This window comes from Kogia breviceps, chromosome 14 (assembly GCF_026419965.1).
Source record: "Kogia breviceps isolate mKogBre1 chromosome 14, mKogBre1 haplotype 1, whole genome shotgun sequence".
Classification (NCBI taxonomy): domain Eukaryota; kingdom Metazoa; phylum Chordata; class Mammalia; order Artiodactyla; family Physeteridae; genus Kogia; species Kogia breviceps.
Genome location: NC_081323.1, coordinates 53,506,643 through 53,533,760, shown reverse-complemented (window position 1 = coordinate 53,533,760; position 27,118 = coordinate 53,506,643). Strand labels below are relative to the sequence as shown.

Below are 27,118 nucleotides of genomic sequence, written 5' to 3'. Positions count from 1 at the left end.
CAGTCTTGAGTCTAAACACCGTAGTAAAGGTCCACTCTGTGTGTGAAATCCGAAAGCACCAGACTCCTACACATTCATTCCTTTGGGAAAACTGGCCTCAGTTGATGCCAGTTTGAGTTACGCACTGTTTGGGGGCACTGCTCTTGCCTCCTGTGCAATGACCCGGCACAAAGCCACCCTCACAGCACAGAAATTTCAGGAAGCAGGCCACCAACATCAAAACTTCCAAATACCTCAGAGGAGCTAATTTAAGCAGGGTCCCAGCGAAGGCCTTCCTTTGGGGGCTCCTCCTGCAGCATAATCCCACCCATTTTCGTATGGAGAGAGGGAAGAGTCAGGTTTAGGGACAAGATATATTTTGATGGATATTTAAAAGAATACAAGCAGGATGTTGTTTTCGGGGCGCTCACTGCCTCCTGCTTCCATTGGCCTAAGCCGGCAGCTCTGGGGGCTGAGAAGGCCCAAACTAGGCTTGAGCAAAGGGCAGGAGGGAGCTTGGAGGCCACAGTGGGCTGAGTGAGTTGTTCAGGCCCCCACCCCCCAGGGCATTCCCCGTGGGGTAGGGGAGGTGGGCAGGGACACAGGGCTGGGAGGGCCCGCATCACCTTTGGTGGTCTCGCTGTCCCGCATCATGAAGGAGCCCAGCACATTGCCAGGGGCCAGGAGTTGGCGCTCTGCATCCTTCCGGCTGATGCCCTTGAAGAACCACCTGGAGGGGAGGGGGGTGCAGCGAGTGAACCCGTGGCAGACAGTCCTGGCCGGCTCTCAGCGCTCTTGTCCGGCACCAGGATTCTGAGGGCCTGGCTTCCTGCGGGATCAATTTTACTCAGATTCTTTTGGGAAAAACACCCATTCTTTTAATATTTTAACATTAAAACAGACATTTTACCAAACTGGTGAATCCAGTTTGCTGAGGCTGAAACTTATGCAACTTGGGAAGCTTTCTTCAAGAAAAATAACACAGCGTTACAAATACAAAATGCTCGTGGTCGTTCCAGCACCACCCAATGTGAGGGATAAGGTGATGAACAGAAACATTGGGTGGAAAAATACAGCACTCTTAACCAACTGTGGCCCCAAATCTTACTTTTGCAACTTTCACAAGAACATTTGACCATCTTTTCAGGGTCTTGAAGGCCCATGTGAGTGAGGGCTGAGCTTTGTTACTGCCACAGTTCATCCTCCTCTGTGGATACAGAGTGAATATAAAGTCAGCATGCATTTCTAAGCTAAAATGTGAGATTTCAAATGATTTTATACTTGGGACCATATCCTTGGACCTTTTCTTCATACTTCCTGGACGTTTGGGATCTTGGGTGGAAAAATTCAAGCAGCAGCAACCAAATCCATTCCCTGAGGAGTAGTTCATGCGCTGTGATAGAAAAACCCCAGACCAGAGGTCAGCTGGCCTTGACCCTGACACAAATCTGCTGTGTGACTTTGAGCACGTCTCTTTCCCTCTCTGGACTTCTGTTTTCTCTGCTATCAACTGGGGAGACAGACAGCTGACATTCATCAAGTTCTTGTTACTCACCCAACAACTCTGTGGAATCATTGCCTTTATTATCCCCACTTTATAGATGAGGAAACTGAGGAACAGAGAAAGCAAGTAACTTGCCTGGCGTCATATAGCTAGGAAGTGGTGGGGGCAGGATTCAAAGCCAGGCGGTCTAACTCCAGAGCCCAAGGTCTTAGTCACCATTCTACACCTCCCACTTGCCTTCTTTGCTCTCACTTGGTAAAGTAATTCATGCCATGGTAAAATGTCCAAGCAATGTTAAAGGGTACAGAGTAAGAGGTATCTCCCTGGCAATTCCATCCCTAGGAAGTTATCCCACCAATCTTGCACAGGAAGAAGTGACATATACGCAAGGAGATTCACTGCAGCACAAGACTGGAAGCAGCTTAAGTGACCACTGGCAGGGGATAGTGGGGCATCTATGTGACAGACACTGCAGCTGTGAAAAGGAGGATACTGTAGGTGCTGCATGGAAGAGCTGACCAAAAGGAGCAGAACAGTGTGTGTTCAATCTACCACTTGTGTAAAACGGAGGGAGATATACATATTTTCTTTCTTTTTTTTTTTTTTTTTTTTTTTTTTTTTTTTTTTGCGGTATGCGGGCCTCTCACTGTTGTGGCCTCTCCCGTTGCGGAGCACAGGCTCCGGACGCGCAGGCTCAGTGGCCATGGCTCACGGGCTTAGTTGCTCCGCGGCATGTGGGATCTTCCCGGACCAGGGCATGAACCCGTGTCTCCTGCATCGGCAGGCGGATTCTCAACCACTGCGCCACCAGGGAAGCTCTACATATTTTCTTAATCAAGTGTAAAGCATTTGGGAGGGCGTACAAGAAACTGGTTGCTTCTGGAAGGGAAGTAGCTGGGTGGGGATAGGGTGGGAGGAACACTTTTCACTCTTTATTCTAGGTCCTTCTGCACCATTTGCATTTTGAAACATTTGAAATTATTGCCTATTTCAAGGCAGAAGAGGAAATAAGATCTCATCTCACGCTGATTCCAGTGCCCCAGCTGCCCTCCCCAGAGGCAACCTCTGTGAGCAGTTTCTCGATGCAGACACAAGAACCCAGGAGTGTAAGACTCACATAGGCATTTAGGTCCGTGGTTTTTAAGGTGGGTCCCTGGACCAACAGCTTCCGGCTCACCTGAGAACTTGTTAGAAATGCAAATTATGAATCAGACAATCGGGGAGTGGGGGCCAGAAACCAGTGTTTCCACCAGCCCTCTAGGTGCTGCTGATGCACTCAAGTCCGAGAACCAGCCATTCAGGGTATCACCTAAATGATAACCCACCATAGATGTCCTCTGCACCCAGCCTTTTCCGCTTAGCAATTATGTTGCCTTTAAGGAGTAATACCAGGCATGCCTCTTCCAAGGCTGCTGCGAGGTGAGGCGTGGCGCAGGGGCTCTGTTAAGTGTTCAGCGCCCCGAGTGGGGAGAGCGCATGGACGCCCCAGCAGAAAGCCTAGAAGGAGAGAGAAGCAGCTGAGACCCCCTGCAGCACGTAGGGGGTGTGCTGGGGGAGTTCCAGGACAGAAGGTCAACAGTGGGAGTGGGGGCTTCCTTATGGCCACAGAGGGGAGATTTCAAAGGGCAAAGAGATTTCATGGGCACTAAGAAAGGGGTGACTTTAAGATGGGGAAAGCCCAAACATTTTAATTTTTAACAGACAAGTATCCCAAACCCTCAGTACCATCTAGCCAGAGGGAGAAGGCAAAGCAGATAAAACCATGGGGACTGTCAGGTTTCAACTTTTTGACTGGCTGATTCTGAATTGGATCTATTGTCACCCTATAGTGTAGCCATCTTTTTACTTGTCAATCTCACCGCCTACACTGTGAACATCTTCAGGGAGTAGCCTGCCTGAGTCACCCAGTATCCCTGGAATAGGGCTGGGGTACAGTAGGCGCTCAACAAGTGTCTGTGGGATGATTGGGTGGACGGATGGATGGATGAAGTCTAACTGTCTATGCTTTCAGAGTCAAGTAGGACCCAAAGAGCCTGCAGTCAAGAATGATGGGTTACAGGGATCTCCTCGAGAGTGGGGGCTGTCTCATGGACTCTGCAGCCCCCGTCTGGCACAGGGCTTGGTGAGGCACAGGCACATGTGTGCTGATGAGTCACGTGAGGGGTGACCGGCCGAGTGTGGGCTGGCTTGCCTCTCAGAGGATGCTCCTCAGCACAGCCGTATACTTCATCCAACAAATATTCATTGAGCACCTACTGCATGCCAGCCTGTGCCAAGGATGCAGCAGCAGACAGAAAAGGTCTCTGCCCTCACATACTCTCATTCTAGTACAGGAGGCAGACAGTGAACCCGTGAACAACCAGGAAATAAGATCATTTTTTGCTGGTGAGAAGTGTCTAGAAGGGAATAAAACAGGTTTCCATGAGAGAGAGAGAGAGAGAGTCTCAGAGGGGACCTGCTTGAGACCGGGAAGGCCTCTCTGAGACTGGAAAGATGAGAAGGAGCCAGCCAGGCAAAGAGCCCTAGGAAGAGTGTTCCAGGAAGGGGAGACAGTGAGTGCAAAGGCCCTGAGGCAGGAGCAAGGGGGGCTCTGTTCATGCTTCCTTCTGGAGGGCAGGGAAATAGAATACTCACTCTTCTGTCTCCAGAGAGTTGACTCGGGCAACGTAGTTGCTTGGAATGTAGCCCTCTTTCTGGGAAGACAGGGATCGTGCTCTCCACCACTCCCCAGACCTGAGGGACAGGAGGAAGCAAAGGGGTTGGAGGGCAGGAGGACCAGTCCTGGTCCTCTTGGGCCCCCCAGCCTTGGCCTGGAATACCCCCAACCCCAGGAAGCTGGTAGGGTGAGGGGCAGGGCCACTACTGTCCCAGCCCCCAGCCTTCGCCCCGTGATTAAGGTAAATATCTTTACAACAAACCCTACTGTGCCTATGAGGGTCCGCCCAGGGCTGGAATTAAGCCCTGTCCCTGCATTCAGAGTCCTAGGTCTTTGGCCTCACTCTTATTCCCTGGACTTGTGGCCTTGGCCTTATTAGCCATATGTAAGGTGGGGCCCTATGCCCATGGCAGACTCACAGTGGCTCGTTGGGGCTAAGAGCCAGAAGGAGTGGGCCCAGGAGTCTGACCAAGCATAACCACTCCCATCCTTGGGCCCCAGGACATACTAGACACTACATCCACTGATGGTGAAGAAGGTAGGAGATTGGAGGTAGCAAGCTCAGAGATCCATGGATTTCTGAATGCAAAGTCACCTCAGCAGGGTCTGATCCATAGGTAAGGCTGCAGCTTAATCACAGGAGCCCAAGGAAGGCTTCCCTGAGAAAGCACTTTCTACTGTCCGTCCTTGCCTGGATGTGCCATCAGCAAGTATGCAAGCCCCTCTACTGTGGCTGTAAGCCAGGTTAACAGCAAACTCTTCTTCTTTTATTACGATCAGGTTCTCATCAGTCATTTACACCCTAGTGTAATATAGTTTATCAGGTCCTTTACTGAAGCACAATAGAGCGTAACTGAGTATCGGAGATAGGTGTGTCTTAGAGGGGAGTGGAATGGGGACTCACTCTTCCAGGACCACCATCTGGTCCCCCTTCTGGAAACTGAGGTCTTCATGGTGAATGGCCTCGTAATCATACAAGGCAACCACAGTGATCTCCTCAGAACCTGCTGGGAAGAGAGACATGTGGGATGGTGAGGCTTTATCTGAGCACACCCACAGTCCTGGGTGTTTCCCACCCCGACACCTGGCACCCAGCCCTGGACCCCTTGATGTGTCTGTCTCGTGATATAAGTAAGCATCTTGCCATGCCAGGTGCGATTCTTGAGTTTAAAGCTAACGGAGTTTTGTTCATGTTGTGAAACAACATTATAGAAAAACAATAGCCTGTACTAAGTATTCGGGGGGCAATTTATGGGATTTTCAAGAGTGGCTTTGACTGTTTGGGATTTTTGCCTCAAGCTCTGACTGAGAACCTAACCTAATCCGCTACATAACACGACTCCACTACACGTGCTTGCCAGCTACTTACCCTCTGCGGACCCTGGTGGGTTGCCGTTGCTACTGTCAGGCCACTGTGGGGAAGAAATGGGAGAAGGGGATGAATCCAATAGTGTGTGTGTAGCCATGGAAAGTCAGTGTCAAAAAGGATATTCCAGCCCCGTGAGTCATGGGAGGAGGCCCAGAGAGGGCTGGGAAGTGCCCAAGGTGACACAGCACATTAGGGGCACAGCCAGCACAAGGATGCAGTTCTCCTGGGTCGTAGGTTCTGCCTTCAGCCTTGGACGTACTGGGGGACGTACTTGTGCCTTCCCCTCGACATACAGTGAGGGGTTTGGTCCAGATCAGTGTTTTCCAAGCTATGTTTGAAGAAACCCTAGGTCTACCAACAAGGCCCACGAACAAAGGCTGCACTATGTATGTGAAACAACCTAAGTGTATGTCCAAAGGGGAATTGGTGCCTACACTGTGGTGCTCTAAGCAGCCCTTACAAGAGGGAGGCCGCTTCATTCCTGACACAATGAGACCTCAAAGATATATTGTTGAGTAAACAAAGCTAGTTCTTCAGAATGGTAAATATGATACATTGGTATAAAACACATACTCAAACATCCTAAACACTTTCTGCGGACACATACTGTACACATGTGAGTGTAAATTCATGGAAAAAGGTCTGCAAAGTTCCACGCCAAACTGACAACAGCTGATATCTCTAAGGTAGAGTGTGGTATTTCTAGGGAGGGGGGCAATCGTCAGCAGAGACTATAGCTTTCACTGAAATCTGTGATTTTTATTTTCAAAGAGAATGAATTTTTGTGTTACACAATAAGTAAACATTAATTTAAAGAAATAGATTTGGGAGGGGCTTCCCTGGTGGCGCAGTGGTTGAGAATCTGCCTGCCAATGCAGGGGACACGGGTTCGAGCCGTGGTCTGGGAAGATCCCACATGCCGCGGAGCAACTAGGCCCGCGAGCCACAACTACTGAGCCTGCGCGTCTGGAGCCTGTGCTTCGCAACAAGGGAGGCCGCGACAGTGAGAGGCCCGCGCACCGCGATGAAGCGTTGTCCCCGTTCGCCGCAACTAGAGAAAGCCCACGCACAGAAATGAAGACCCAACATAGCCAAAAATAAATAAATTAATTAATTAAAAATTTTTTTTAAAAAGAAATAGATTTGGGAAACACTAAGAAGTATATCCTTTTTGGGGGAGATTCACAAAGCCCATTACAAAGATTTATAAAGGCTCTGAGTCCTACAGGGAAGGAGTGTTTGGTCCAGTGTTCTGCAAACTGATTTGACCTGGGAACCCTTTCTCAGTTACTAACTTACTGCTGACCCAGTCCTCTGCATGAGGGGAACAAAGAATGGCTGATAATAGTGTCCCTTAAATCTGATGCTCAGAGAGAACAGCCAAAAACTGGTGGGAGAAAATCCTCTGCTTCCCACTGCTGACAAGCCAGAAGGCCTCAGAGAACCTGAGAACCTGGAGCCCTGGCCACAGAAAGGGCCCAGGGCCATGCAGGCCAGGTGAGAAGCAGACTTGGGAGTGACTTAGGGTTTAGGATGTCAGCTCAGGATCTCGTGTAACCTCAGGCTGTATTAATAGATGTCAAGTGTCAGAAGGAGGGAGGTGAATATTCCACTCCTCTCCCATTTCTATGTGTTTGGGGCAGAACTAAGGGGCAGGTATTGATCCAGGAGTAAGGGTTATGGGGTAATACGCCTCCCTTCAATACAAGGAAGAACCTTCTAAGGGGTGCCAGGATGGAGTGCATCCCTGCCTCTGCAGGCAGCAAGCAGAGGCTGTCCTTCCTGGACAGCCTCAGGTAAGGGGATGGACGAAAGGATCCTATAGGAGAGAGACCCCAGCCTTGAGTTTAGGAAGACCCAGCTCTGCTGCTTCCCAGCGGTATGAGCTCAGGGAGCCATTTAACCTCTTTGAGCCTCAGTCAGCCTGGCTGTAAAGTAGCGTAACTCCAGCCTCAGTTTTTGGTGAGGATTTAATGAACAGAAATACCTCACTCCAGTGCCCGGAACACAGTAGTTTTTCAGAGAACAGTAATGATGATTACAAGTGTTATTGCTGCTCTTAGTACTGTTGTCTCTTTACTAGTACGATTATTGTAATCACTACTATTACTAATGCTACGGCTCTTCTGACTACCACAGCTACCATTACTAGTGGGGCTACTTCTATGGCAACTACGGCTCCCACGACCCCCACTATTGCCGCCACAACTACTGTTGCTGTCACTGGCATTTGGCTCTGTTACTCTTGCTCCTACCCCTGGGACAGTGGAACCTGCAACTGCCCAAGTTTGAATCCTTACAACCAGGTGGTTGGTCTTTAGCAAGTTATTTAATCTGTCTGTGTCTCATCTGTAAAATGGGTATAATACAAATTGTGACCTACAAGAGCACTATTATGCGGATTAAAGGTGTCAATAACAGTAATGCACTTAAAGTAGGGCTTGGTTCACTGTAAGCTCTGTAGAAGTGTAAGAGAATTAAGCAAATAACCTCTTGGTTATTTGGTAGAAGTGGTAGTATTACCACTTCTCTCATTTACTCTTTTTTAAAAAACATTTTATTTATTTATTTTGGGCTGTGCTGGGTGAGGGCTTTCTCTAGGTGCGGCGAGTGGGGGCCACTCTTCATCGCGGTGCGCGGGCCCCTCACTGCCGCGGCCTCTCTTGTTGCGGAGCACAGGCTCCTGACGCGCAGGCTCAGTGGTTGTGCCCAGTTGCTCCGTGGCATGTGGATCTTCCCAGACCAGGGCTCGAACCCATGTCCCCTGCATTGGCAGGGGGATTCTTAACCACTGCGCCACCAGGGAAGCCCTCATTTACTCTTTCTGCTTTTGTTCCTACTGCTATTATTGCCGTGACGCCGATACTGTCATCATTCCTGTCATTACTTCTACTGCTGTTGTCACTAACCTGCTCACTCATTACTCTCAGTACTGCTTATGGTACTTCCTAGGTGTGAGGCCGGCCGTGCCCCCTGGGACCTGGTCACCCAGGTTGATGGGCCAAGGCCTGGCCAGTGGGACAAGGAGCAGTGACATCCCTGCCCTGGGTGCTTGGTGCAGGTGCATCCTGGGGAGTCAGGGAGCTGCCGGCGAGCGGTCAGCTCCATTTCACCCCAGACTCACCCTGCTCCCCCTTGGGAAAACAGGAAGTGGTGAGGGCAGTTTGGGGCAGCCCCCAGGCTGCCGCTGGCCTCCCCTTTCTTCCCCCACTCACCCTCTTGCCCAAGGACGTGGGATCCGGCACATACACAGTGCTGTGTGCGCTGGTGTTCGGCTCCGTTTTTGAGACCTTGCCTCCATCCCGGAGGAACTTGGACTTCACGCACCCCATTCTGTGGTAGAGAGAAGGGAGATGAGCCTGGCTTGTTCAGAGCCCCACAAGGGGGAGTCTTTGATGCTGGGCTCTAGACCCCGTGTTCCCAGGCTGGCACCCCAGTCACCTTCCCTGTCTCCCCTCCCCCTCTCTGCCCCCTCACCCCACGCTGGCCACGTGGATGGAGCTCACTCTGCCCTTGTCATCTCTGGGCTTCCCCACACCACGTGTGGCCCGCACCCACACAGAGCTGACAAGTTGTCGTAGTCATGCTACCAAGGACCCCTGCGATGGGGAGTTTATTCAGAGAATAAATCGTGATGATCATTGAAATTCAACAGGTGGAGCCTCGAAGCAGCGGGGGCGGGGGGGGGGGGAGCCGCCAGCTCTGGGGTCAGAAAGCCTGAGCTGACGCTTGACCCCTCCCTCCCCGACTAGCAGCTCACTTACCACACCCCCTGCTCACCAGTCTCAGTTCCTCATCAGCGAAGTGGGGATAATAATACGACCTACTCGCCGGACGTTGGGAGGACGAGAAAGCACGTGGGTGGGGAAATACTCAACAGAGTCAGGCTCAGAGCACATGGTGAAGTAAAACTATACTCTCATATAAAGTGAACATTTTATATAAAATGATAAAGATCAGGTCACATAATGTGGCTCAAATAATCAAGGTCACCATATTCCTCATATCATTTTGTAATTGCCTTCTAACAGCTTCCTTCCTTCTTCCCTGCCTCCCTCCCCTCTTTTTCTTTTTTTCTTCCTTCCCTTCTTTCTTTCATGGATTTATTTGGTCATTCAACCATTCATTTACTCAGCAAACATTTACTGAGCACTCTTCTAAACCGTGATTAAGACAAGCAAGTTCATGCCCTTATGGAGCTCACTCTGGAGATGGATGGGAGACACAGACGATAAACAGGTAACAAATAAATAACAAGATAAATTCAGTTAGTGAAAAGTGTGAGGATGATAAAAGAGGATGTGATCAGGAACAAGTATGTGGGGCCTCTTTACACAGGGCGGTTGGGGAAGGCCTCTCTCAGGAGGTGATATGGGACCTGGGGCCTGACTGACACAAAGGAGCCAGTTATGTAACACTCTGAGGGAACAGTGTTCCAGGCAGAGGGAACAGCAAGTGCAAAGGAATGTGCTTGAAGAGAATCAGGCACTGAAAGGAGGCACTGAAAGGAGGCCAGTGTGACTGGAGATCACAGGCAGGAGAGAGAGGATAGCATGTGACAAGGATGTCCCATCTTGTGAAGAGTTTGGATTTGATACTAAGGATGATGGGAAACCATGGAAAGTTTCAGGCAGAAGGATGACGGGGTTCAGTGTGTACTTTAAATAATCCCACTGGCTGCTCAGTGGAGTATGGACTTTAGTGAGCAGGGCAGGGAGCCCTGTCCACTGCAGGAGTCCAGGCTTGAGATGATGATGGCCTGGCCCAGGGTGGTGGCTATTGAGGGGGTAAGAAGTGGACACATTCGGGGGACATTTTGGAGGTAGAGCTGACAGACTTTGCTGGTGGATTAATCAAATTATTTTAACATCTTTATTGGAGTATAATTGCTTTACAGTGGTGTGTTAGTTTCTGCTTTATAACAAAGTGAATCAGTTATACATATACATATGTCCCCATATCCCTTCCCTCTTGCGTCTCCCTCCCTCCCACCCTCCCTATCCCACCCCTCTAGGTGGTCAAAAAGCACCGAGCTGATCTCCCTGTGCTATGTGGCTGCTTCCCACTAGCTATATATTTTACATCTGGTAGTGTATATATGTACATACCACTCTCTCACTTTGTCCCAGCTTACCCTTCCCCCGCCCCATATCCTCAAGTCCATGCTCTAGTAGGTCGGTGTCTTTAAAGACACTTAAAGAAAACATTTTTACCTGATCAGAGTCAAAACTTAATTGTTAAAGTGGCAGAAACTTTTTCTTTCTTTTCTCAAAATGTGCACATGTATTTGCTGAGAAGATAGGCTGTGAGCAGCCACATAAGGAAGTAATTGTTTTCCTCATCTCTTCACAATCACAATTTTCTTCTAAAGCAGTTAGAACTCAGTTATACTTATCTTGTTAAAATAAACATGTGTTTGTGGCTTAAGAAATAACCCCAAATTCCTAGGTTTACGAGAGTTTTTTTTTTTCTAAAGATTCTTTTTATTTACAAGGATGTTTTTTGTCTGTCCTGGGGGAACCGGGAACAGTTTACGACATCAAGACTTAAGCGGTTTTTGCTTCATTCACCTTTTGCGAATAAAGTAAGGAATTAATCTAGACTCCTGGAGTGCTAGATCATTATTTTGAAAAATTATTGCAATTAATCAGTACTTTATAATGTACTTGTATGCATCGAAAACAAAAACCAATACCTCTCTGACTTGTGATAAATATGGTTTACAGTTGTGGGAAATAAAACAGCATATTGCGTGGTTTTGTATGACATAAAATTATATTACATTTCATATATTTTGATTAACTTAAGGGTGTTCTGGGACGAGCATGGCTGTGTGAGGTAGAGCAGCTCCCTCCAACTCTCTGAGCACCTATTTGGTATGTCTTACATCATCAATTTTCATATTCAGCATGGCCACAGGGTCTCGAGGGATGGGTCTCCCAAAGAATGAACATGCATGATCCATGGATGGTGGGGTTCTACCTCCTGGGGTGGCTGCAATCACAGATGAGTTGAGAAGTGTAAAGGTATATGCCACACAATAAACGCGACAGAAATGTTAACCATAACCATTTCCGTTCACTAGCAGATGTGGCACTGCCCTGGAGCATAAAGCAAGCCCTGTTTGCAAGTCCTTTGGCCTACAAGTGTAGAGATAGCACAATATTCTAGAAGTTAACTTTTTAAAAAGGGAATTCCCATTAGTTCAATTTTTGCACAATAAAGTTGTTTTTTTTTTTTTTTTAAGTGATGTACTGGCAGGAGTTAAATTTGCATAAAATGTGATTTCCCCCTAAGCCAAGAGAACCATTCTACTGCCTGGTCTGGAGTGGCCTCAGAAATGCTTATTTTTATGACCACTAGACCTAGCAATGTAACGTGAGCCACGTATATAATTAAAAATTTTCTACGGCCATATTTTTTCAAGGTAAAAAGAAACAAGGGAATTAATTTTAAGATGTATTTATTTTTCCCAATATGTCAAAATTATTAACATGTAATCAATATAAAATTATCATTGAGATACTTTATATATATATATTTTCATGCGAATTAATTTTAAGATGTATTTATTTTTCCCAATATGTCAAAATTATTAACATGTAATCAGTATAAAATTATCACTGAGATACTTTATATATATATATTTTTTTTCATGCTGAGTCTTCACATCCCAGGGTGTGGTTTTTGTTTTTGTTTTTGTTTTTTGCGGTACGCGGGCCTCTCCCTGTTGTGGCCTCTCCCGTTGCGGAGCACAGGCTCCGGACGCTCAGGCTCAGCGGCCGTGGCTCACGGGCCCAGCCGCTCCGCGGCATGTGGGATCTTCCCGGACCAGGGCACGAACCCTTGTCCCCTGCATCAGCAGGCGGACTCTCAACCACTGCGCCACCAGGGAAGCCCCCAGGGTGGGTTTTACACGTACAGCACATCTCAGCTAGGACTCGCCGTGTTTCACGTGGTCAAGAGCTGTCTGTGGCTCAAGCTACTGTACCCAGCAGTGCAGATACAGAACGTTTCCATCTCTGCAGCACAGCAGAGGATGGTCTTGTTCATGTCTGTGTCCCTCAGTGCTTAGCTCAGTGACTCCCTGGCACACGGTAGGAGCATAATGCACGATTAGTGAGTAAATACACGCCCAGAGCCCACGCTTTATGTGGTCAGGCCAAAGTAAAAGCATCAGGACCTGGTTCCTGCTCCAGTTGGGATGGGAAAGACTGGACATACAGAACTACATTCCCAAGAAGCTGTTAGGGATCGGCAAGGACAGTCAGAGCCATGCAAAGACTGCTAAAATACTTACTGAGTGAGAAAAGCAAACTGCAAAACATGTATAATATCAAGCCATTTTGTAAAATGAATATATATCCGGGTTCTGCCACTAACATGTGTATGTTAGTTTGTTCATAGGAAAAACAACCTGTTTATAATAATTGAGCAGCAGGATAATGAGTTGGGTTTTGAAGAATGAGAAGCATTTCAGTAAAGATTTGGGGAAACTCAAGAATGTTCCAAAGAAGCACTGACTTTCAAAAAGGATTTGAGGGAGCTTATCATATTAAACCATATATAGAGCACTTCAAGACTCACAAAGGGTTATGCTCCACCATTTAGAAAGGAAAGATTATTGAACCAGAAGCCTACGGTGCTACTGCTACTGCCATTGGGTACTAGATTTATCTGAGTTTCCTAGCAGCCAAGATAAAAATGGGAATTTGTACATTGTTAACATAAAACCCCAGGAAGCCTGGCAATTTACTGAGAGAAACACATATTTTTTGAGCACTAAATTCCAAAGAGAATTTATTATGTGGATCATCCTATAAAGGTCACTGAAGAACACAATGAACTGTGATCTGGCAGCAAAGTCTGCTATATGTTGACAAGTAGTTCCCAAATACTTGATGTTGATGTTTGGGTGGGTTTGGAAACCATGGGATGAGGGTGGGGAGAGGGCGAGGGAAGAGGTTTATATATCCCAGGGCGTCTCTGCAGGGTGGGGACTGCACAGTTGCTTGAACTGAGTTAGAAATGTGACAGAGTGCCTGGCTACTCAGTGTGGCCAGCGTGAAGACCAGCAGCATCATCCCACCAGAGGTGTTAGAAATGCAATCTCGCGCCCCACCTTCCAAATCAGAATGTGCGTTTTAACAAGGCTCAGGTGATTCACGTGATCATTCTAATTGAGAACCGGGCATAGGGAACATTTTTTGCTCTTGCTTCCTCAACATCCATCCCTTTTCTGAGAACAGTGCCTGGATATTCCTTGGGCACCCAGCTTCTCCCACTCAGTCGGGTTTTAGGGGGCTAACCCCACCCTTGCCTTCAGGGATTGACAACTTGATACAGGCCCAGCCCATTAGAGAATTCCATGTCCCCCGACAACCAGTGGTGCTTGGTTCAGTTATAGGTATATATGTGATCCTAGCCGAGGTAGAGTCTGCCCTGGGGTTTTGCTGGAAAAATTAGGGAAAAGGCACTCTCTTTCCATAAGCGTTGATGTGGATGTGAATGTAGATATAGGTATAGATGTGAATGTAGATGTAGATGTGGATGTGGATGTGGATGTAGGTATAGATGTAGATGTAGATGTAGGTATGAATGTGGATGTAGATGTAGGTATAGATGTGGGTGTAGACGTAGATGTAGATGTGGATGTGGATGTGGATGTAGTTATAGATGTGGATGTAGGTGTAGATGTGTATGTAGCTGTGGATGTGGATGTGGATGTAGCTATAGATGTAGATGTAGATGCGGATGTGGATGCAGGTATAGATGTGGGTATAGATGTAGATAGGGTTGTAGGAAACTGGAGCTCTTGGGAGCCATCCTGACATCATGAAGGGAGGGACTGCCTTTGAGTGAAGCCATCGCAAAGGACAGCAGAGCTGAGCCATGGAGACAACGTGATTCCTGAAGACATGTTTGAACACCTGGATCCAGCTATGCCTAAAACTTTGCAACCTCAGAATTTTTCTAATTCATGAGCAAGTAAATTCTCAATTTTGCCTAAGCCAGTTTGAGTAGGATTTCTGCCACTTGTACCCAAAGAGTCCTCACTGATTCTTGCATATTCCTGGGCCACACTCTGGATAGAATGAACTAGAGTTTCTGGGGATGTAGGCCTGGAATCTGCATTTCTAACAATTCTTTAGGAGATTCTTATCACACTAAAATTTGAGACCAACCAATGTAGTGGAATGAAGGCCAAACTTGGGGTCTGAATACTTGGGTTTGGATCCTAGTTCTGCCACTGACTGGCTGTGTAACATTGAGTAAGTCACTTCCCCTCTCTGAGCCTCATTTTCTTCCCCGTGTAATAGAAGGCACTTGCTTCTCAAGCTTGTGAGACAGAGATGTGAAAGGCTTTTTAAAATTTCTGAAAACACATGTTTCTTGTCTAATCTGATTCAAAACCAGGCTCTGAGAGCAGAAGTGGCCTGCCTGGCCCAAGACTAACTTAGAACGGCTGATCCCTGGCAAAGACACTTCCTCAGGTCAGTGCTGAACTCCTGGGACCTGAAACCGGCTCCTCGTCCCCTCAGCTTCTGCAGATGCTGCATGGAAGGGAAGTGAGAAAGTTCAGCTTGCTTGGCCTGGCTGCTTCCCATGGTCACTGTGCTGGCTATGGAGGCCTCAGAGATGCCTCCTGAACTCTCAGAGCCAAGCCCAGGTCCTGCCTGTGCATCCTGTGGAGTGGGCAGGAGATGGTTTTCTAGGAGCTTTTAGGCTCAAGCAGCGGCTTATGAGGGCTGGGGGTGAGGAGCCCTGGAGTTTGGTCCCACCTCTGCCACAGACTCACTGTGTGACCTCAGGCAAGTCCCAGCCTCTCTCTGGGCCTCAGTTTCCCCAAATATGAAGTGAGATGTTGGAGGATAAGTTCTCTGAAGGGAACTGCTATAGTTCTTTCCTGTGTAGCATCTGCTCCTCCTTCTTCTGACAACAGCTCCCCAGTTTTCTTTGGGAACCGCCTCTCCCCCATTCCCAACCCATGGATTGCGGTAAAGCTGACTTCAACCTCTGGCTGTAGGGGTGGGTCTGTGACCAAGTCTGGCCAATCAGACTTGCAGTAATAGAAGCAGAGATGGGCATGTGACTCAATCCTGGCCTGTGAAAATCATCCGTTTGGCTGGAAAAGAGGCTTACAGTTGCAAAGCAGAGCCAAGAAATGAAGAAATATAGATTCTCCAGTGCTGTCTGAAGTTGAAGTGCTCATGGACTTTCCAGTAACCTCCTTCTTCTGTTTGAGCCAGTTTGAGTTGAATTTCTGCTCCCTTAAACCTCAAAGGGTCCTGCCCAGTGCAAAGGAAATTCTTACAAGGGATTGCAATTCATACTCAAGTGTTAATGGCTTATGGGAAAGACTGCCTTGATAGGAAGTTTTTTTTGTTTTTGTATTTTTTTGTGGTACGTGTTTGTTTCACTGTTGTGGCCTCTCCCGTTGCGGAGCACAGGCTCCAGACACGCAGGCTCAGCGGCCGTGGCTCACGGGCCCAGCCGCTCCGCGGCATGTGGGATCTTCCCGGACCGGGGCACGAACCCTTGTCCCCTGCATCGGCAGGTGGACTCTCAACCACTGTGCCACCAGGGAAGCCCGATAGGAAGTTTTGATAGAAGAAAGTAAAGAGAGTACTAGACCCATTGGAGTATGTGAGGGTGTGTGAAGTATGGATCCCATGAAGATGACAGCACTGAAGCCATGCCTAGAAAGGGCCGAGCGTGTATTAGGCCCTCCATATATATTTGTGGGATGAATATATTGTGTTCAACCCTCTCTAGGCCTGACCATACTTGGCTGAAGTCAGCAGGACCAGAATTATGAACCCATCTGTCAGATGGGGAAATGGAGGCCCACGGCAGAGAGCATCCCCAGGTGGTCAGTGGCAAGTAGAGCAAGAACTCAGCTCTCCTGTCTCTCATCCTCCACTGGGTTGGCCTCAGAAGCTGCAGTGGGGAAAGGGGAGGGGGGAGGAGTAACACAAACAGGAAGCTTAGGAAGGCAGACGGCCAGAGGCCCAGGGCTCAAGACTGTCCAGTTAGAGGAAACTTCCCTTCTCGGAATAGCTCAGCCATGGGGGTGGGGAAGAAAGCCTTCCACTATGAGGGACCAAGTCCCTGAAGAGTTTTCAGGAGCGCAGAGCCCTACAGCTCCCTCTTCTCGAGTTCCCTGACTGTCTTCTGAATGAACCAGCCAAACCTCCAAGTGACTGTTATCCATAATGGGCACTTAGGGGTCGCCCCTGTCTCCCCATCTCTTCCCCTTTCTGACCCTCAGCTTCTTTCTGATCAAGAGCTCAAAACTTTGACTTTGCAAACAGGAAAGGACTGGAGAGACCTTTGTTTTACAGATGGGAGCAGCAGCCCCAGAGAGGGCGGGTGTCATGCCCTGGTTTACACAAAAGCAGGTGACAGAGCAACACACTGAAGAGGAACTTGGGCATTTGGTCATTTGCCTCACTTGGCCAGAGGGTTGGCTCTGAGATGCATGTGTTCCAACCACTTGTTCCAAACATGTAGTGAGTTTTTAGCATGTTCAATGTTACCTCTGGGTCACCTGGTCAACTCCAGAACTCAAAGGCACTTGTGAGCCTCCTTAGAATAATACTATCTTTAAGGTAGGCAGGGGGCAGGGAAGTTTGGAAAACATAGGATGGGATTTGAAGCCAGAAAGAGCTGGGTTTGAATCCCCATTCTGCCTCTTATAGAAATGAGCCTTTTAAAAATATAAGTCAAGTCATGTCTCTCCTTTGCTCAGAACCTCCTGGGGCTGCCATCTCACTTGGAGTAAAAGCCCAACTCCCCTCTATGGCCGGCAAGGTTCCATGACCTGGGGTCCCCTCAACCTCACAGTCCTGCCTCCTCCAGCCCTCCCTTGATATTTCCATTTCAGCCACACTAGCCTCTCGCTACTCTTCAACTCACCAACCATGTGTCCACCTCAGGACCATTGCACATGCTGCTTTCTGGAATGTTCGTCACCCAGAAAGCCTCTTTCTCTTCCTGCAGATCTCACTTTCTCAGAGGGGTCTTTCCTCATCACCCTGGCTAAGATAGGAACTCTGCCCCCAACTCCCATCACTTTCTGGCCCCTTCCCAGCTCTTTTCTTCATGGCTTTAACCACCACCTAACTTGGCAGCCAAGAGGAGGGGCCTCTCAGATCTCCAACTACTGAGGGCAGAATTGACAAATGGCCCCAGCTGCTGTGCTTTGAAGACCATCACTGTTGCCATGGGCTGCTCCCAGCCAGGGACTGAGTGTAGTGGGATACTGAGGCAGGCCTGTGCCAGGGGGACCTCTGACGGGAGGCTTTGGCTAAGGGCTCTTTGACAGCCTTGCCAACATTCCTTAGAACTGCCCTGCAGTCTAAGACACTTCCACCTTCCCTTCCTTGCTTGTTCTCTTCCTTCCTCCCTCCTTCTTTCATTTGGAGTCAGATGTGCCTGCTATCTGATGACTTCTCCTAGCCTCTCCTAGCTTTTCCCACAGGCATTCCCGCTAATCAATTTCTTGCACATTTAATCTCTCTGAGAGTCTGCTTCTCAAAGGACCTGAACTGAACTAACACACCTATTGTTACCTGTGGATGTATCATCTGTCCTCCCATAGAAAGTAAGATACATGAGGGTAATGATTGTTTGGTACATGGCTATATACTAGTGTGCAAAACTAGGACACAGTAGGTGCTCAATTAATTCTTGACTAATTGAACGAAGTACCCTTTAGCTGCCAGGGTGCCCTAGATTTCCCCATTTAAACAATAGTTACAAATGTGTGTTTAAACTGAGAAGGACTCTCCATGTTTGTTTATCTCTGCTTGGAGAGGAACAAAGTCTTGGAGAGGAACAAAGTCTTTCCTCGATTGAAGCTGAGTGGAGGTGGCCCCCTTCAGAAAGGACATGGTGGCCAGTTCACCCCAGGGACAACTTTTCACTTCAACCTCCCAACATGCTCCGAGGTCAGCTGCCACCAAATCTGTCCTCAGCAAATGGAAACTTCAAAGCCAAAAAACCACATCCCCTGACCCTTTTACACTTATTTTTTTTTTATAGTTGACAGAGCCTATTATTTTCTGTTTTGGTGGGTTTGTGTTTTTGTTTTTAAGATTACCTTTCATCACCTAGTAAAACAATACACCGTCCTTGTTAAAAATGAAAACAAGGACTTCCCTGGTGGTCCAGTGGTTAAGACTTCACACTTCCACTTCAGGGGACCCGGGTTTGATCCCTGGTCAGGGAACTGAGATCCTGCATGCCTTCACAGGGTGGCCAAAAAATTGTAAAAAAGAAAAATTGAAAACAATACAGCTAAATGTAAGGCACCCTTGGAGTAAGGCTTGTAAGGTACCCTTTACAGGCTCTCCACAGTCTCCCCTCCCCTCTCCAGGTAGCCTCTGCACATGCGTTTGCATACATGTACTATATCAAAGAAGATGCTGTCGGCGTTCTGCCCCATAGCTCAGCGCTTCACCATTTCCGAACACTCGCTGGACGTCCAACTGCTAGCACCTGCATCTCTTTGCCTAAGAGATTTCTCTGTGGCACTTGGTGCCTGCTCTGCCCTTGAGCTTGGCAAGTGGAAGTGCTAGAGAATCACCATCCCTCAGGAGCAGCCCTCGACCAGTGGCTGACAGGAGCAGGAGGATAAATACCCCAGTTCCTTTGCTTCTCAAGCGCAGTCATCAGCTCCCAGTGGAAATGAGCTCCAGGTGCCCACAGCGAGACTGGCTTGATAACACGCCTTGATTGGCTGCCTTCTCTCCTCTGTTTTGCTTCCTCATTCTCCTACCAGGGTTTTCTGGGATCTGATCCCAAATAAACTAAATAGTAAATGCATTTGAAATCTTTTCTATGGTCTGCTTCCGGGGCAACTCAACCTGAGACATACATACCCATAGAAAATATGGAGTTTCAATTTTTTTGTGCGTTAACATCAAAGGAATACTGTTCTGCATGCATCATGAGGCAGTATTCTTATTCCCATTTTTTAGATGAGGAAATTGAGACTCAGAGAATGAAGTAATTTGCCTGATGCATCACAACTTGTATGAGGCAATGTCAGCACTCAAACTCAGGTCTCCTGTGCTCTGTCTACTGTGTTTCATTTCTCTGGCAGAGTTGAGGGAGGGTCTCCTATTCTCTTGGTTGCACCTAAGTCTCCTGGACCAAAGGATTTCATGGTGATGGTGGGAGCTCGGGCAGGTGTCATAGGGCAGGATTAGGAATGCAAGCCCCAGTGCAGTGTCATCCAGAGGGTGCAGCATGTGTGGCCACGGCCACTGCCAAGAACAGGGCACATTTTACATTCAAGCAAGGGTTTCTTCTGTATCATTACCCATGCCTCTGAAAGTACACTAAAACTCCCAGTCCTGGGGTGGAGGAAACTGGAGAAATGGGATGGGGATCAAAGTGCTGTGAGGGTTTGCTTAGAAAGGCAGAGGCTAAGAGGGATTGTACTGCTAACTTTCTGTGTAACTTTGGGAAAGTTACTTACCCTCTCTGGGACTGACATTTCTTTTCTATTTAAAGGGAGGCCTTGTCACGATTGGAGGGCTGGGCTTGAAAAATCAAACGACTATAGGGGCCCACAGGGCCATCCACATGAGGAAGGTGGTCCGGGCAAGGGTGCTGCAAACCGGACAGCTCAGAGGCAGTCTACAGGGCAGCCCCATTCAGCATCACCAACGCTGCCATGAGTCAATAGCAGGGGAGTCCAGGAGACCAAGGTTCTAGTCCCAGGACTGTCAGCTCTTCCAGTTTTTCAAGAGAAGACAGAAATCCAGATTTATGTGAGCTCTCTTGACTTTAAATGTTAGCAACTCATTTAAAAAGAATCACTTTGTGGGGTCAATTGAAATACACCTACTTGCTGAAATATCTCCTAGGCAAGGGAGGGAGGGACTGTTCAACGTCCCTCAATTCCGTAGTTTTGAGAGGCCCTACTGTGTGCCAGGTGCCAGGTGTTAGAGATACGATAGTTTAGGAGGCAGACATGTCTGTGCCCTCGTGGGACTTAACTTCTAAAATAGTTTAAAGTCCAAACCCTGACCAGTCCTCTGAATGCAGGCAACTTTCCCCTCACCCTCTGGGGTTAGGGGCCCCACAGAGCATCCTGGTTGGGGTGAGATTAAGATTCATGCTTCCCACGCCCATTAGGATGGCTCTAATAATAATTTTTTTAAAAGGAAAATAGCGAGTGTTGGCCACAATGTGGAGAAATTGGAACTCTTGTACACTGCTGATGGGAGTGTGAAGTAGTGGAATACAGTTTGGCGATTCCTCAAAAGTTAAACATGGAATTACCATATGACCCAGAAGTTCAACTCCTAAGTGTATACCCAAGGGAAATGAAAACAGGTGCTCAAATACATGTACATGCATGCTCATAGCAGCACCATTCACAATAGTCAAAACGTGGAAACAACCTGAATTTCCATCTACAGATGAATGGATAAACAAATTGTAACGTATACATACAATGAAATACTATTCAGCCATAAAAGGAATTAAATGTGTCAGTATTTAACTGGATGAACCTTGAAAACATTATGTTAAGTGAAAGAAGCCAGTCACAAAAGGTGTGGCTTTGTGTGATTCCATTTACATGAAATATCCAGAATAAATTAATCCAGCGATACAAAAAAGCAGGTTGGTGCTTGCCAAGGGCTGAGAGGAGGGAGGAACAGAGTAACAGCTTGATGCATACGGCACGGCGTTTCCTTCTGGGATGACAAAAATGTTTTGGAACTACACAGAGGTGCTGATCGCGCAACACTGTGAAGTGCTAAATGCCACTGCGCTGTTCACTTTAAAATGGTTAATTTTATAATGTTATATGAAGTTCATCTAAAAATAGTTTTAAAAATTACAAACTACATAACAGTGCTTTGCTAGGATGGTTAAACAAATTGTGGTGCATCCAAACAGTGGAATATTATTCAGCCATTCAAAATTCGAGGATGTTTTAATGACATGGAAAAATGCTTACAATGTAATACTAAGTAAACAAGTGGGATAAAAATTGCATATGCAGCATTTTACTAATTACGTTAAATAAAATGTGCACAAAAAAGACCATAAAAATAAGCTAAAAGGTTTGTTATCCAAAATTTTTTTAAAAGATTCATGCTTCCAGGAATTCCCTGACGGTCCAGTGGACCGTCCCTGACTCCCCGAATTCCCTGACTCAGCGCTTTCACTGCCGTGGCCGGGATTCAATCCCTGGTCGGAGAACTGAGATCCCACAAGCTGCGAAGTGCGGTCAAAAAAACAAAAAGCTAACAACAACAAAAGATTCATGCTTCCACTGCTTCAGCATCTACTAAGTGTCAGTCATAGTGAACGAGACAAATGAAGATCTTTGCCCTCCTGCAGCAGAGAACAGGTGACAGTGGCCCTGGGCCTAGAAAGAGCTGGAAGGTCAGCAGAGCCAGATTCTTTCTTCTCTCTTCTCTGCCCCAGACTCCCTGGGTGACCCTTTCACGCCTCAGTCCTCCTCATACGCAAAAGCTGCCCCTCGGGAGAGCCATCCAGCCTCTTGGTGTTTTCCCCTAGAAACACCTGTACATGCACCCAAGACCACACATCCAGGCTGGCCTCAGCAGTATTGTGTGTTGTCGTGAACCCATGGAATAACCTGTATGTTCATCACCAGGGGAATGAGAAGTAAGGCAGGATGGTCCCCTGCCGGGATCCTCCACTTAGAAGGAATAAACTAGAGCTCTGTTTCTTATCCTGGCTAGACCCTGACAACTTAATGATAAGAAGGCAGGGGAAAATGAAATTGCAGAAGAATCGCACAGTTAGATAGCATTTATGTAGATCCTTAAAACACGAAAAACAATTTTATGTACGGTTTATGTACCCATATATATGTAATAAAGTTTTTAAAGGCACAGACAGGAAGCACTGTAATTCATGACAGAGATTGCCTCTGGGGAGGAAGAGATACAGAACTGAGAGGGATACAAGGTGGGGAGGCTTCAATTTTAACTGTTACTTTTAGTAATTTTATTTTTTTTTAAACTGAAGCAAACATGACAAAATGTGAACATTTGTTAATTCTGGGTGGTGGGTTCCTGGGATATTTAGTATATTATTCTCTTCACTTTTCTGTATTTTAACCTCACCCCCCCCCCAAAAAAAAAGGATAGTGAAAAGAAAGCAGTGAAGAGAACCAATATCTATTGAGGGCTTTCTCTGTGATGGCCAAAGTGGTCCTCAGAGTGCGTCCCCTAGACCAGCAGCAGCAGTGTCACCTGGGAATGCAAATTCTTGGGGTCCTGTGCCAGACTTACTGAGTCATGAACTCTGTGGTCAAGACCCAGAAGTCTGTGTTTTAACAAGCCTTCCAGGTGATTCTGGTGTTCCGCTAAAATATGAGAACCACCGGGCTAGACTGTAATAGCTATGACAATAGTTAACCCGTATTAAGCAGTTAGACCTGTCAGACAGTGCTCTAAGAGCGTTCCTTCAGTAACTCAATCTAATCTTCAAGATAACCCTATGAAGGAACCATATTTTAATTATCTGCATCTTACAGTTGTGGAAATGGAGGCACAGAAAGGCTAAATCCGCTGCCCAAGGTCCAACAGACATGTTGCTCCCAGAAACCCTTTACCTAACCACTACTCTAGACTGTCGCTTACATGACCTCTAACATACTCTAGCTCACTGCAGCCTTGGAAGAAAGACTTAAGAGCCCTCTTTGTCAGATGAGGAAATTGGAATTTAGGGAGGGAGAGTGACTTGTCCAAGGTCTCACAAGGAGGAAAGTGAGGGGCCACACATCCTGTGGTCTGTCCAGGAGGTTTTGGGGTTTGACCTAGACCCCCTGGGGATCAGGGCCCAGCTGGGAGGAGGAGGGAGCTCAGCCAGCGGACCCAGCTGCAGCCCTGCCTGGGTGTGACCCGCACCGTCACGCCTACGTCCAGCTGTCCCCTTCCCCACTATGGTGGCTGCCAACCCTCCGTGACCGTGACGGTCACCCACACCCCCACCAGGAACCTTCAGGGCCTTCCTCTCCTGGGCTCCGTGAAGCTTTATTTTTTCCTTTTGCAAAAGGGGAACCTGGACTGCCCAGAGAAGTGACGGCTCAGGCACAAAGTCACCCTACAGCTTTCCCAGGCTCGCCGCCTGGCAATTCCACGGTTCATTTGGGCACCCTCCCCCGCGGGTCGGCCCCAGCATATCCCACCTCCTGTCCGCCGCTCCCACGACGGCCCCTTTCCCGGGCAACCCAACCTACGCGGCTCACCACCCCGGGTTCCCTCCGCAGCCCGAAGACCCTCAGGTCGAGGGTCACTGGCCGCTGTCCCCGATCCCGTGTGCGCTGCACTCACCTGGGCGCCCGCTCCTCGTCCCGTGGGCAGCCCGGATCCTCGCAGCTCGAGCGCCCCCCCAGCTCGGCGGACCCCGGCGTCCCGGGCGCTCGTGCCCTAGGGAAAATGGACTGACTTTCGAGAAGAGGCTGGGGTTGCGCTCCGAGGGGCTTCGGGGCCGCGCGCTTTATGGGGCCCCTCTCGTGCTGGGCTGTCCGCGTCCCCCCCCACTTGCTTCTAGGCCCCGGCGGTGCGCCCGGGCTGGAACCAGGGACGCTGTGCCGCCCACAGGCCATCTGGGCTCCTTAGCGGCGCCCGGAGTGATGCTAACCCCCGCCCCCAAGTGTCTTAACCCCGCCCCCGAAGATTCTAACCCCACCCCAGGGACTCTAATCTCTGTCCCCACCTCCTAAAATCTTAATCCTGCCGCCTAAGGATTTTTTAAAACACTGCCCATCCAAGGCTTCTAACCCTGCCCCCAAGAATCCTAACCTTGTCCCGGAGGGATAATAACTCTGCCCACAAGAATTTTAACCGGTCCTTCAAAGGTCCTAACCCCCAAATAACCTAACACCTCCCCCAATGTATTCTAACGCTGCCTCCCATCGCCCTAATCCTGCCCTAAAGGATTCTAAACCCCACCCTTCCCAGAGCCCCAACAGCTCATCTCCTCCTCCTGAGATCTTAATTCTGCCCCAAAGGATTCTGAATCTCACATCTGAAGGAATTTTAACCTCGCCTACCGGAGATTTCTAATTCTGCCCCCAGGATTTTAATCCCGCCAACCGGAGGATCCTAACCCTTTTCTTGAAAAGATTCTAACCCAGCCCTCAGGATTTATGACCCTAATCCTAGGGATTCTAATCTCTCTCCTGAGCGATCCCAACCAGTTCCCATAGGATTTTAATCCACCCCCCAGGATTCTAATCCGGCCCATCCAAATATTCCATCCCTGCTTTCCAGGGTTTCTGATGGCACCTATCAAAGGATTCTAAACCTTTTCGGGAGGATCTTAACCCCACCCTCGTCATTCTCACAGGATTCTAAATCCGCTCCTCCTCCCCCAAGCATTCCTCACCCTTCCAGTCGCCACCTCCTACCCCGGGCCCCTCCCTACACTGCATCCCAAGCCTTCCCCGCCCTTCTGTGGTCTGCGGTTTCCGCAGGCCCCTGTCGATTCAAACGCCAAGCAAAGTTCCTTGCCTGCAGGAACCATACTGGCTTGCTCCTTGCAGGTTTCCTGGCAGCTCAGAGGAGTTCAAAAATTGAGGGGGCCGCAGGTGGGGCTGGAGGGCACAGCTGGAGGCCGCACATGCCCAGGGCCAGGCAAGGGCAGAGCACATCTCCTCCTGGAAAGAGAGGGACTGTCACCTTAAATTCTGCTGAACACACCTCCAAAATGTACGGGAATCTTACTGTGTGTCTCTGTAGTCCCACTACTACCAGCCAGTTCAGGCCACCATCATCTCTCCATTCATTCAGCAAGACTGTGCTGGGCGCTGGGCTACACAGGGCTGGCTTCTTGGCCTCAGCACTATTGACATTTAGGTCCTGAACTTTTTTGTTGTGGGGTCTGTTTTGTGCATAGTAGAATGTTGAACAGCATTCCTGGATTTCATCCACTAGATGCCAGTAGCAATCCCCTTCCCCAGTTGTGACAGCCAAAATGTTTCCAGACATGACCAAACGTCCTGGGGGGGAGGGGGCAGAGGAGGGGGACAGACCATGGATGAGAAAGATAATGACTCTGCTCTTATGTGTTCTGTTTAGGTACTTAAATACATGTATGCACTTTTAAAAAGTAGAAAACGGGGGACTTCCCTGGTGGTGCAGTGATTAAGAATCTGCCTGCCAATGCAGGGGACACAGGTTTAATCCCTGGTCCAGGAAGGTCCAACATGCCGCGGATAAGCCCCGGCACCACAACTACTGAAGCCCGTGCGCCACAGTGAGAAGCCTGCGCACTGCAAACAAGAGTTGCCCCTGCTCACTGCAACTAGAGAAAACCGGCGCACAGCAATGAAGACCCAAAGCAGCCAAAAAAAAAAAAAGTGGATAATGGGTTAAAAAAGTATATATATATATATATTTTTTATTTTTGGCTGTGTTGAGTCTTCTTTGCTGCATATGGGCTTTCTCTAGTTGCAACGAGCGGAGGCTACTTTTCACTGGGTGCGCGGGCTTCTCATTTCAGTGGCTTCTCTTGTTGCGGTGCCCGGGCTCTAGGCGCGCAGGCTTCAGTAGTTGTGGCTCACCGGCTGGAGAGTTGTGGCGCCCGGGCTTAGTTGCTCCGCGGCATGTGGGGTCTTCCCAGACCAGGGATCGAACCAGTGTCCCCTGCATTGGCAGGTAGATTCTTTAACCACCGTGCCACCAGGGAAGCCCCTAGATAATATTTTAATTGTGTGTTTAAGTTGGATGGTACTTATTCAATTTTGTCCTTTTCTTTTCACTCCATCGCTAGATACTATTAATATCTAGCCATGTTGCTGAAGGTCATTGTCTACATCCTCCATAGTCTATTTATCCATTCCCCTAGTCATGGACACGCAGATTGCACACTACTTCACACTACCTTAAACAATGCCACTGTGGACATCCTGATATGTGTCCCCTTATGAACCTATGTGAGAATTTTATAAAGACTTGCTTTGCCAAGAATGACAAATTCTTGCAGAATGGCTGCTACCTGGATTCCTCTCCTGTCATTTCCCCGTATCTTGTTCCTTGGTATCATCTGCTGGTCTTAATCTGAGTTCCCCAGAAGCAGACCCCAGACATGGATTCAAGTGAAAGTCAGTTATTTGGAAGATGCAGAAAACACTGGTAAGGGAGTGGGTGAATGAGACAGGCAAGGGAAGAAAGCCAATTAAGAGAGCATTATCAAGCAAGCTCCAATTGTGGGCTCCTGGAGCTCAATCCTGCTGGGAAGCCACTTCAGAGTTATCCCACCTGAGGCTTGAGGGAGCTGGGGTATTTATACACCAATGCCTGCCAGACATTGGATGAGGGCTGCTCCCAGGGGGATATTAATCCTCCAGCATTTCTTGTCTGCCCCATGTATGCTCCAGTCACCAGAGAGAGCCTCTAGGAAGAGAGATGCAGGTTCCAGGGACATTAGAGGGTCACTGTCAGCATCAGCTACATCTTCTTCCACAAGTTTGCCATTATGATGCCAAAGGACCACTGATAGCTGAAACATTCTCCTGCTAACAGCCAATTTCCCCAATTTTTTTGCTATTAAAGTAATGCTGCCATAAAAATTCTTGTATGTGTTCCCAAAGCCCCTATCAGCT

General features: G+C 48.3%; 1 protein-coding gene across 2 annotated transcripts in view; it reads right to left on the bottom strand.

Annotated features, from left to right (window-relative positions):
• HCK (HCK proto-oncogene, Src family tyrosine kinase) overlaps window positions 1-24,167 on the bottom strand; it is a 41,361-nt gene extending 17,194 nt beyond the window's left edge. The window contains exons 1-6 of one of the 2 annotated variants that reach the window (XM_059038281.2): window positions 23,844-24,167; window positions 8,724-8,841; window positions 5,509-5,551; window positions 5,044-5,143; window positions 4,118-4,216; window positions 606-709 (exon numbers count right to left, since the gene is read on the bottom strand). In XM_059038281.2, coding sequence (XP_058894264.2) covers window positions 606-709; window positions 4,118-4,216; window positions 5,044-5,143; window positions 5,509-5,551; window positions 8,724-8,841; window positions 23,844-24,118 — 739 coding nt within the window. In that variant the 5' untranslated portion in view covers window positions 24,119-24,167. Of the gene's footprint in view, window positions 1-605; window positions 710-4,117; window positions 4,217-5,043; window positions 5,147-5,508; window positions 5,552-8,723; window positions 8,842-23,843 lie in introns of both variants that reach the window. The other variant, XM_059038280.2, reaches the window with a different exon arrangement.
• Between the last annotated feature and the right edge of the window lie 2,951 nt (window positions 24,168-27,118).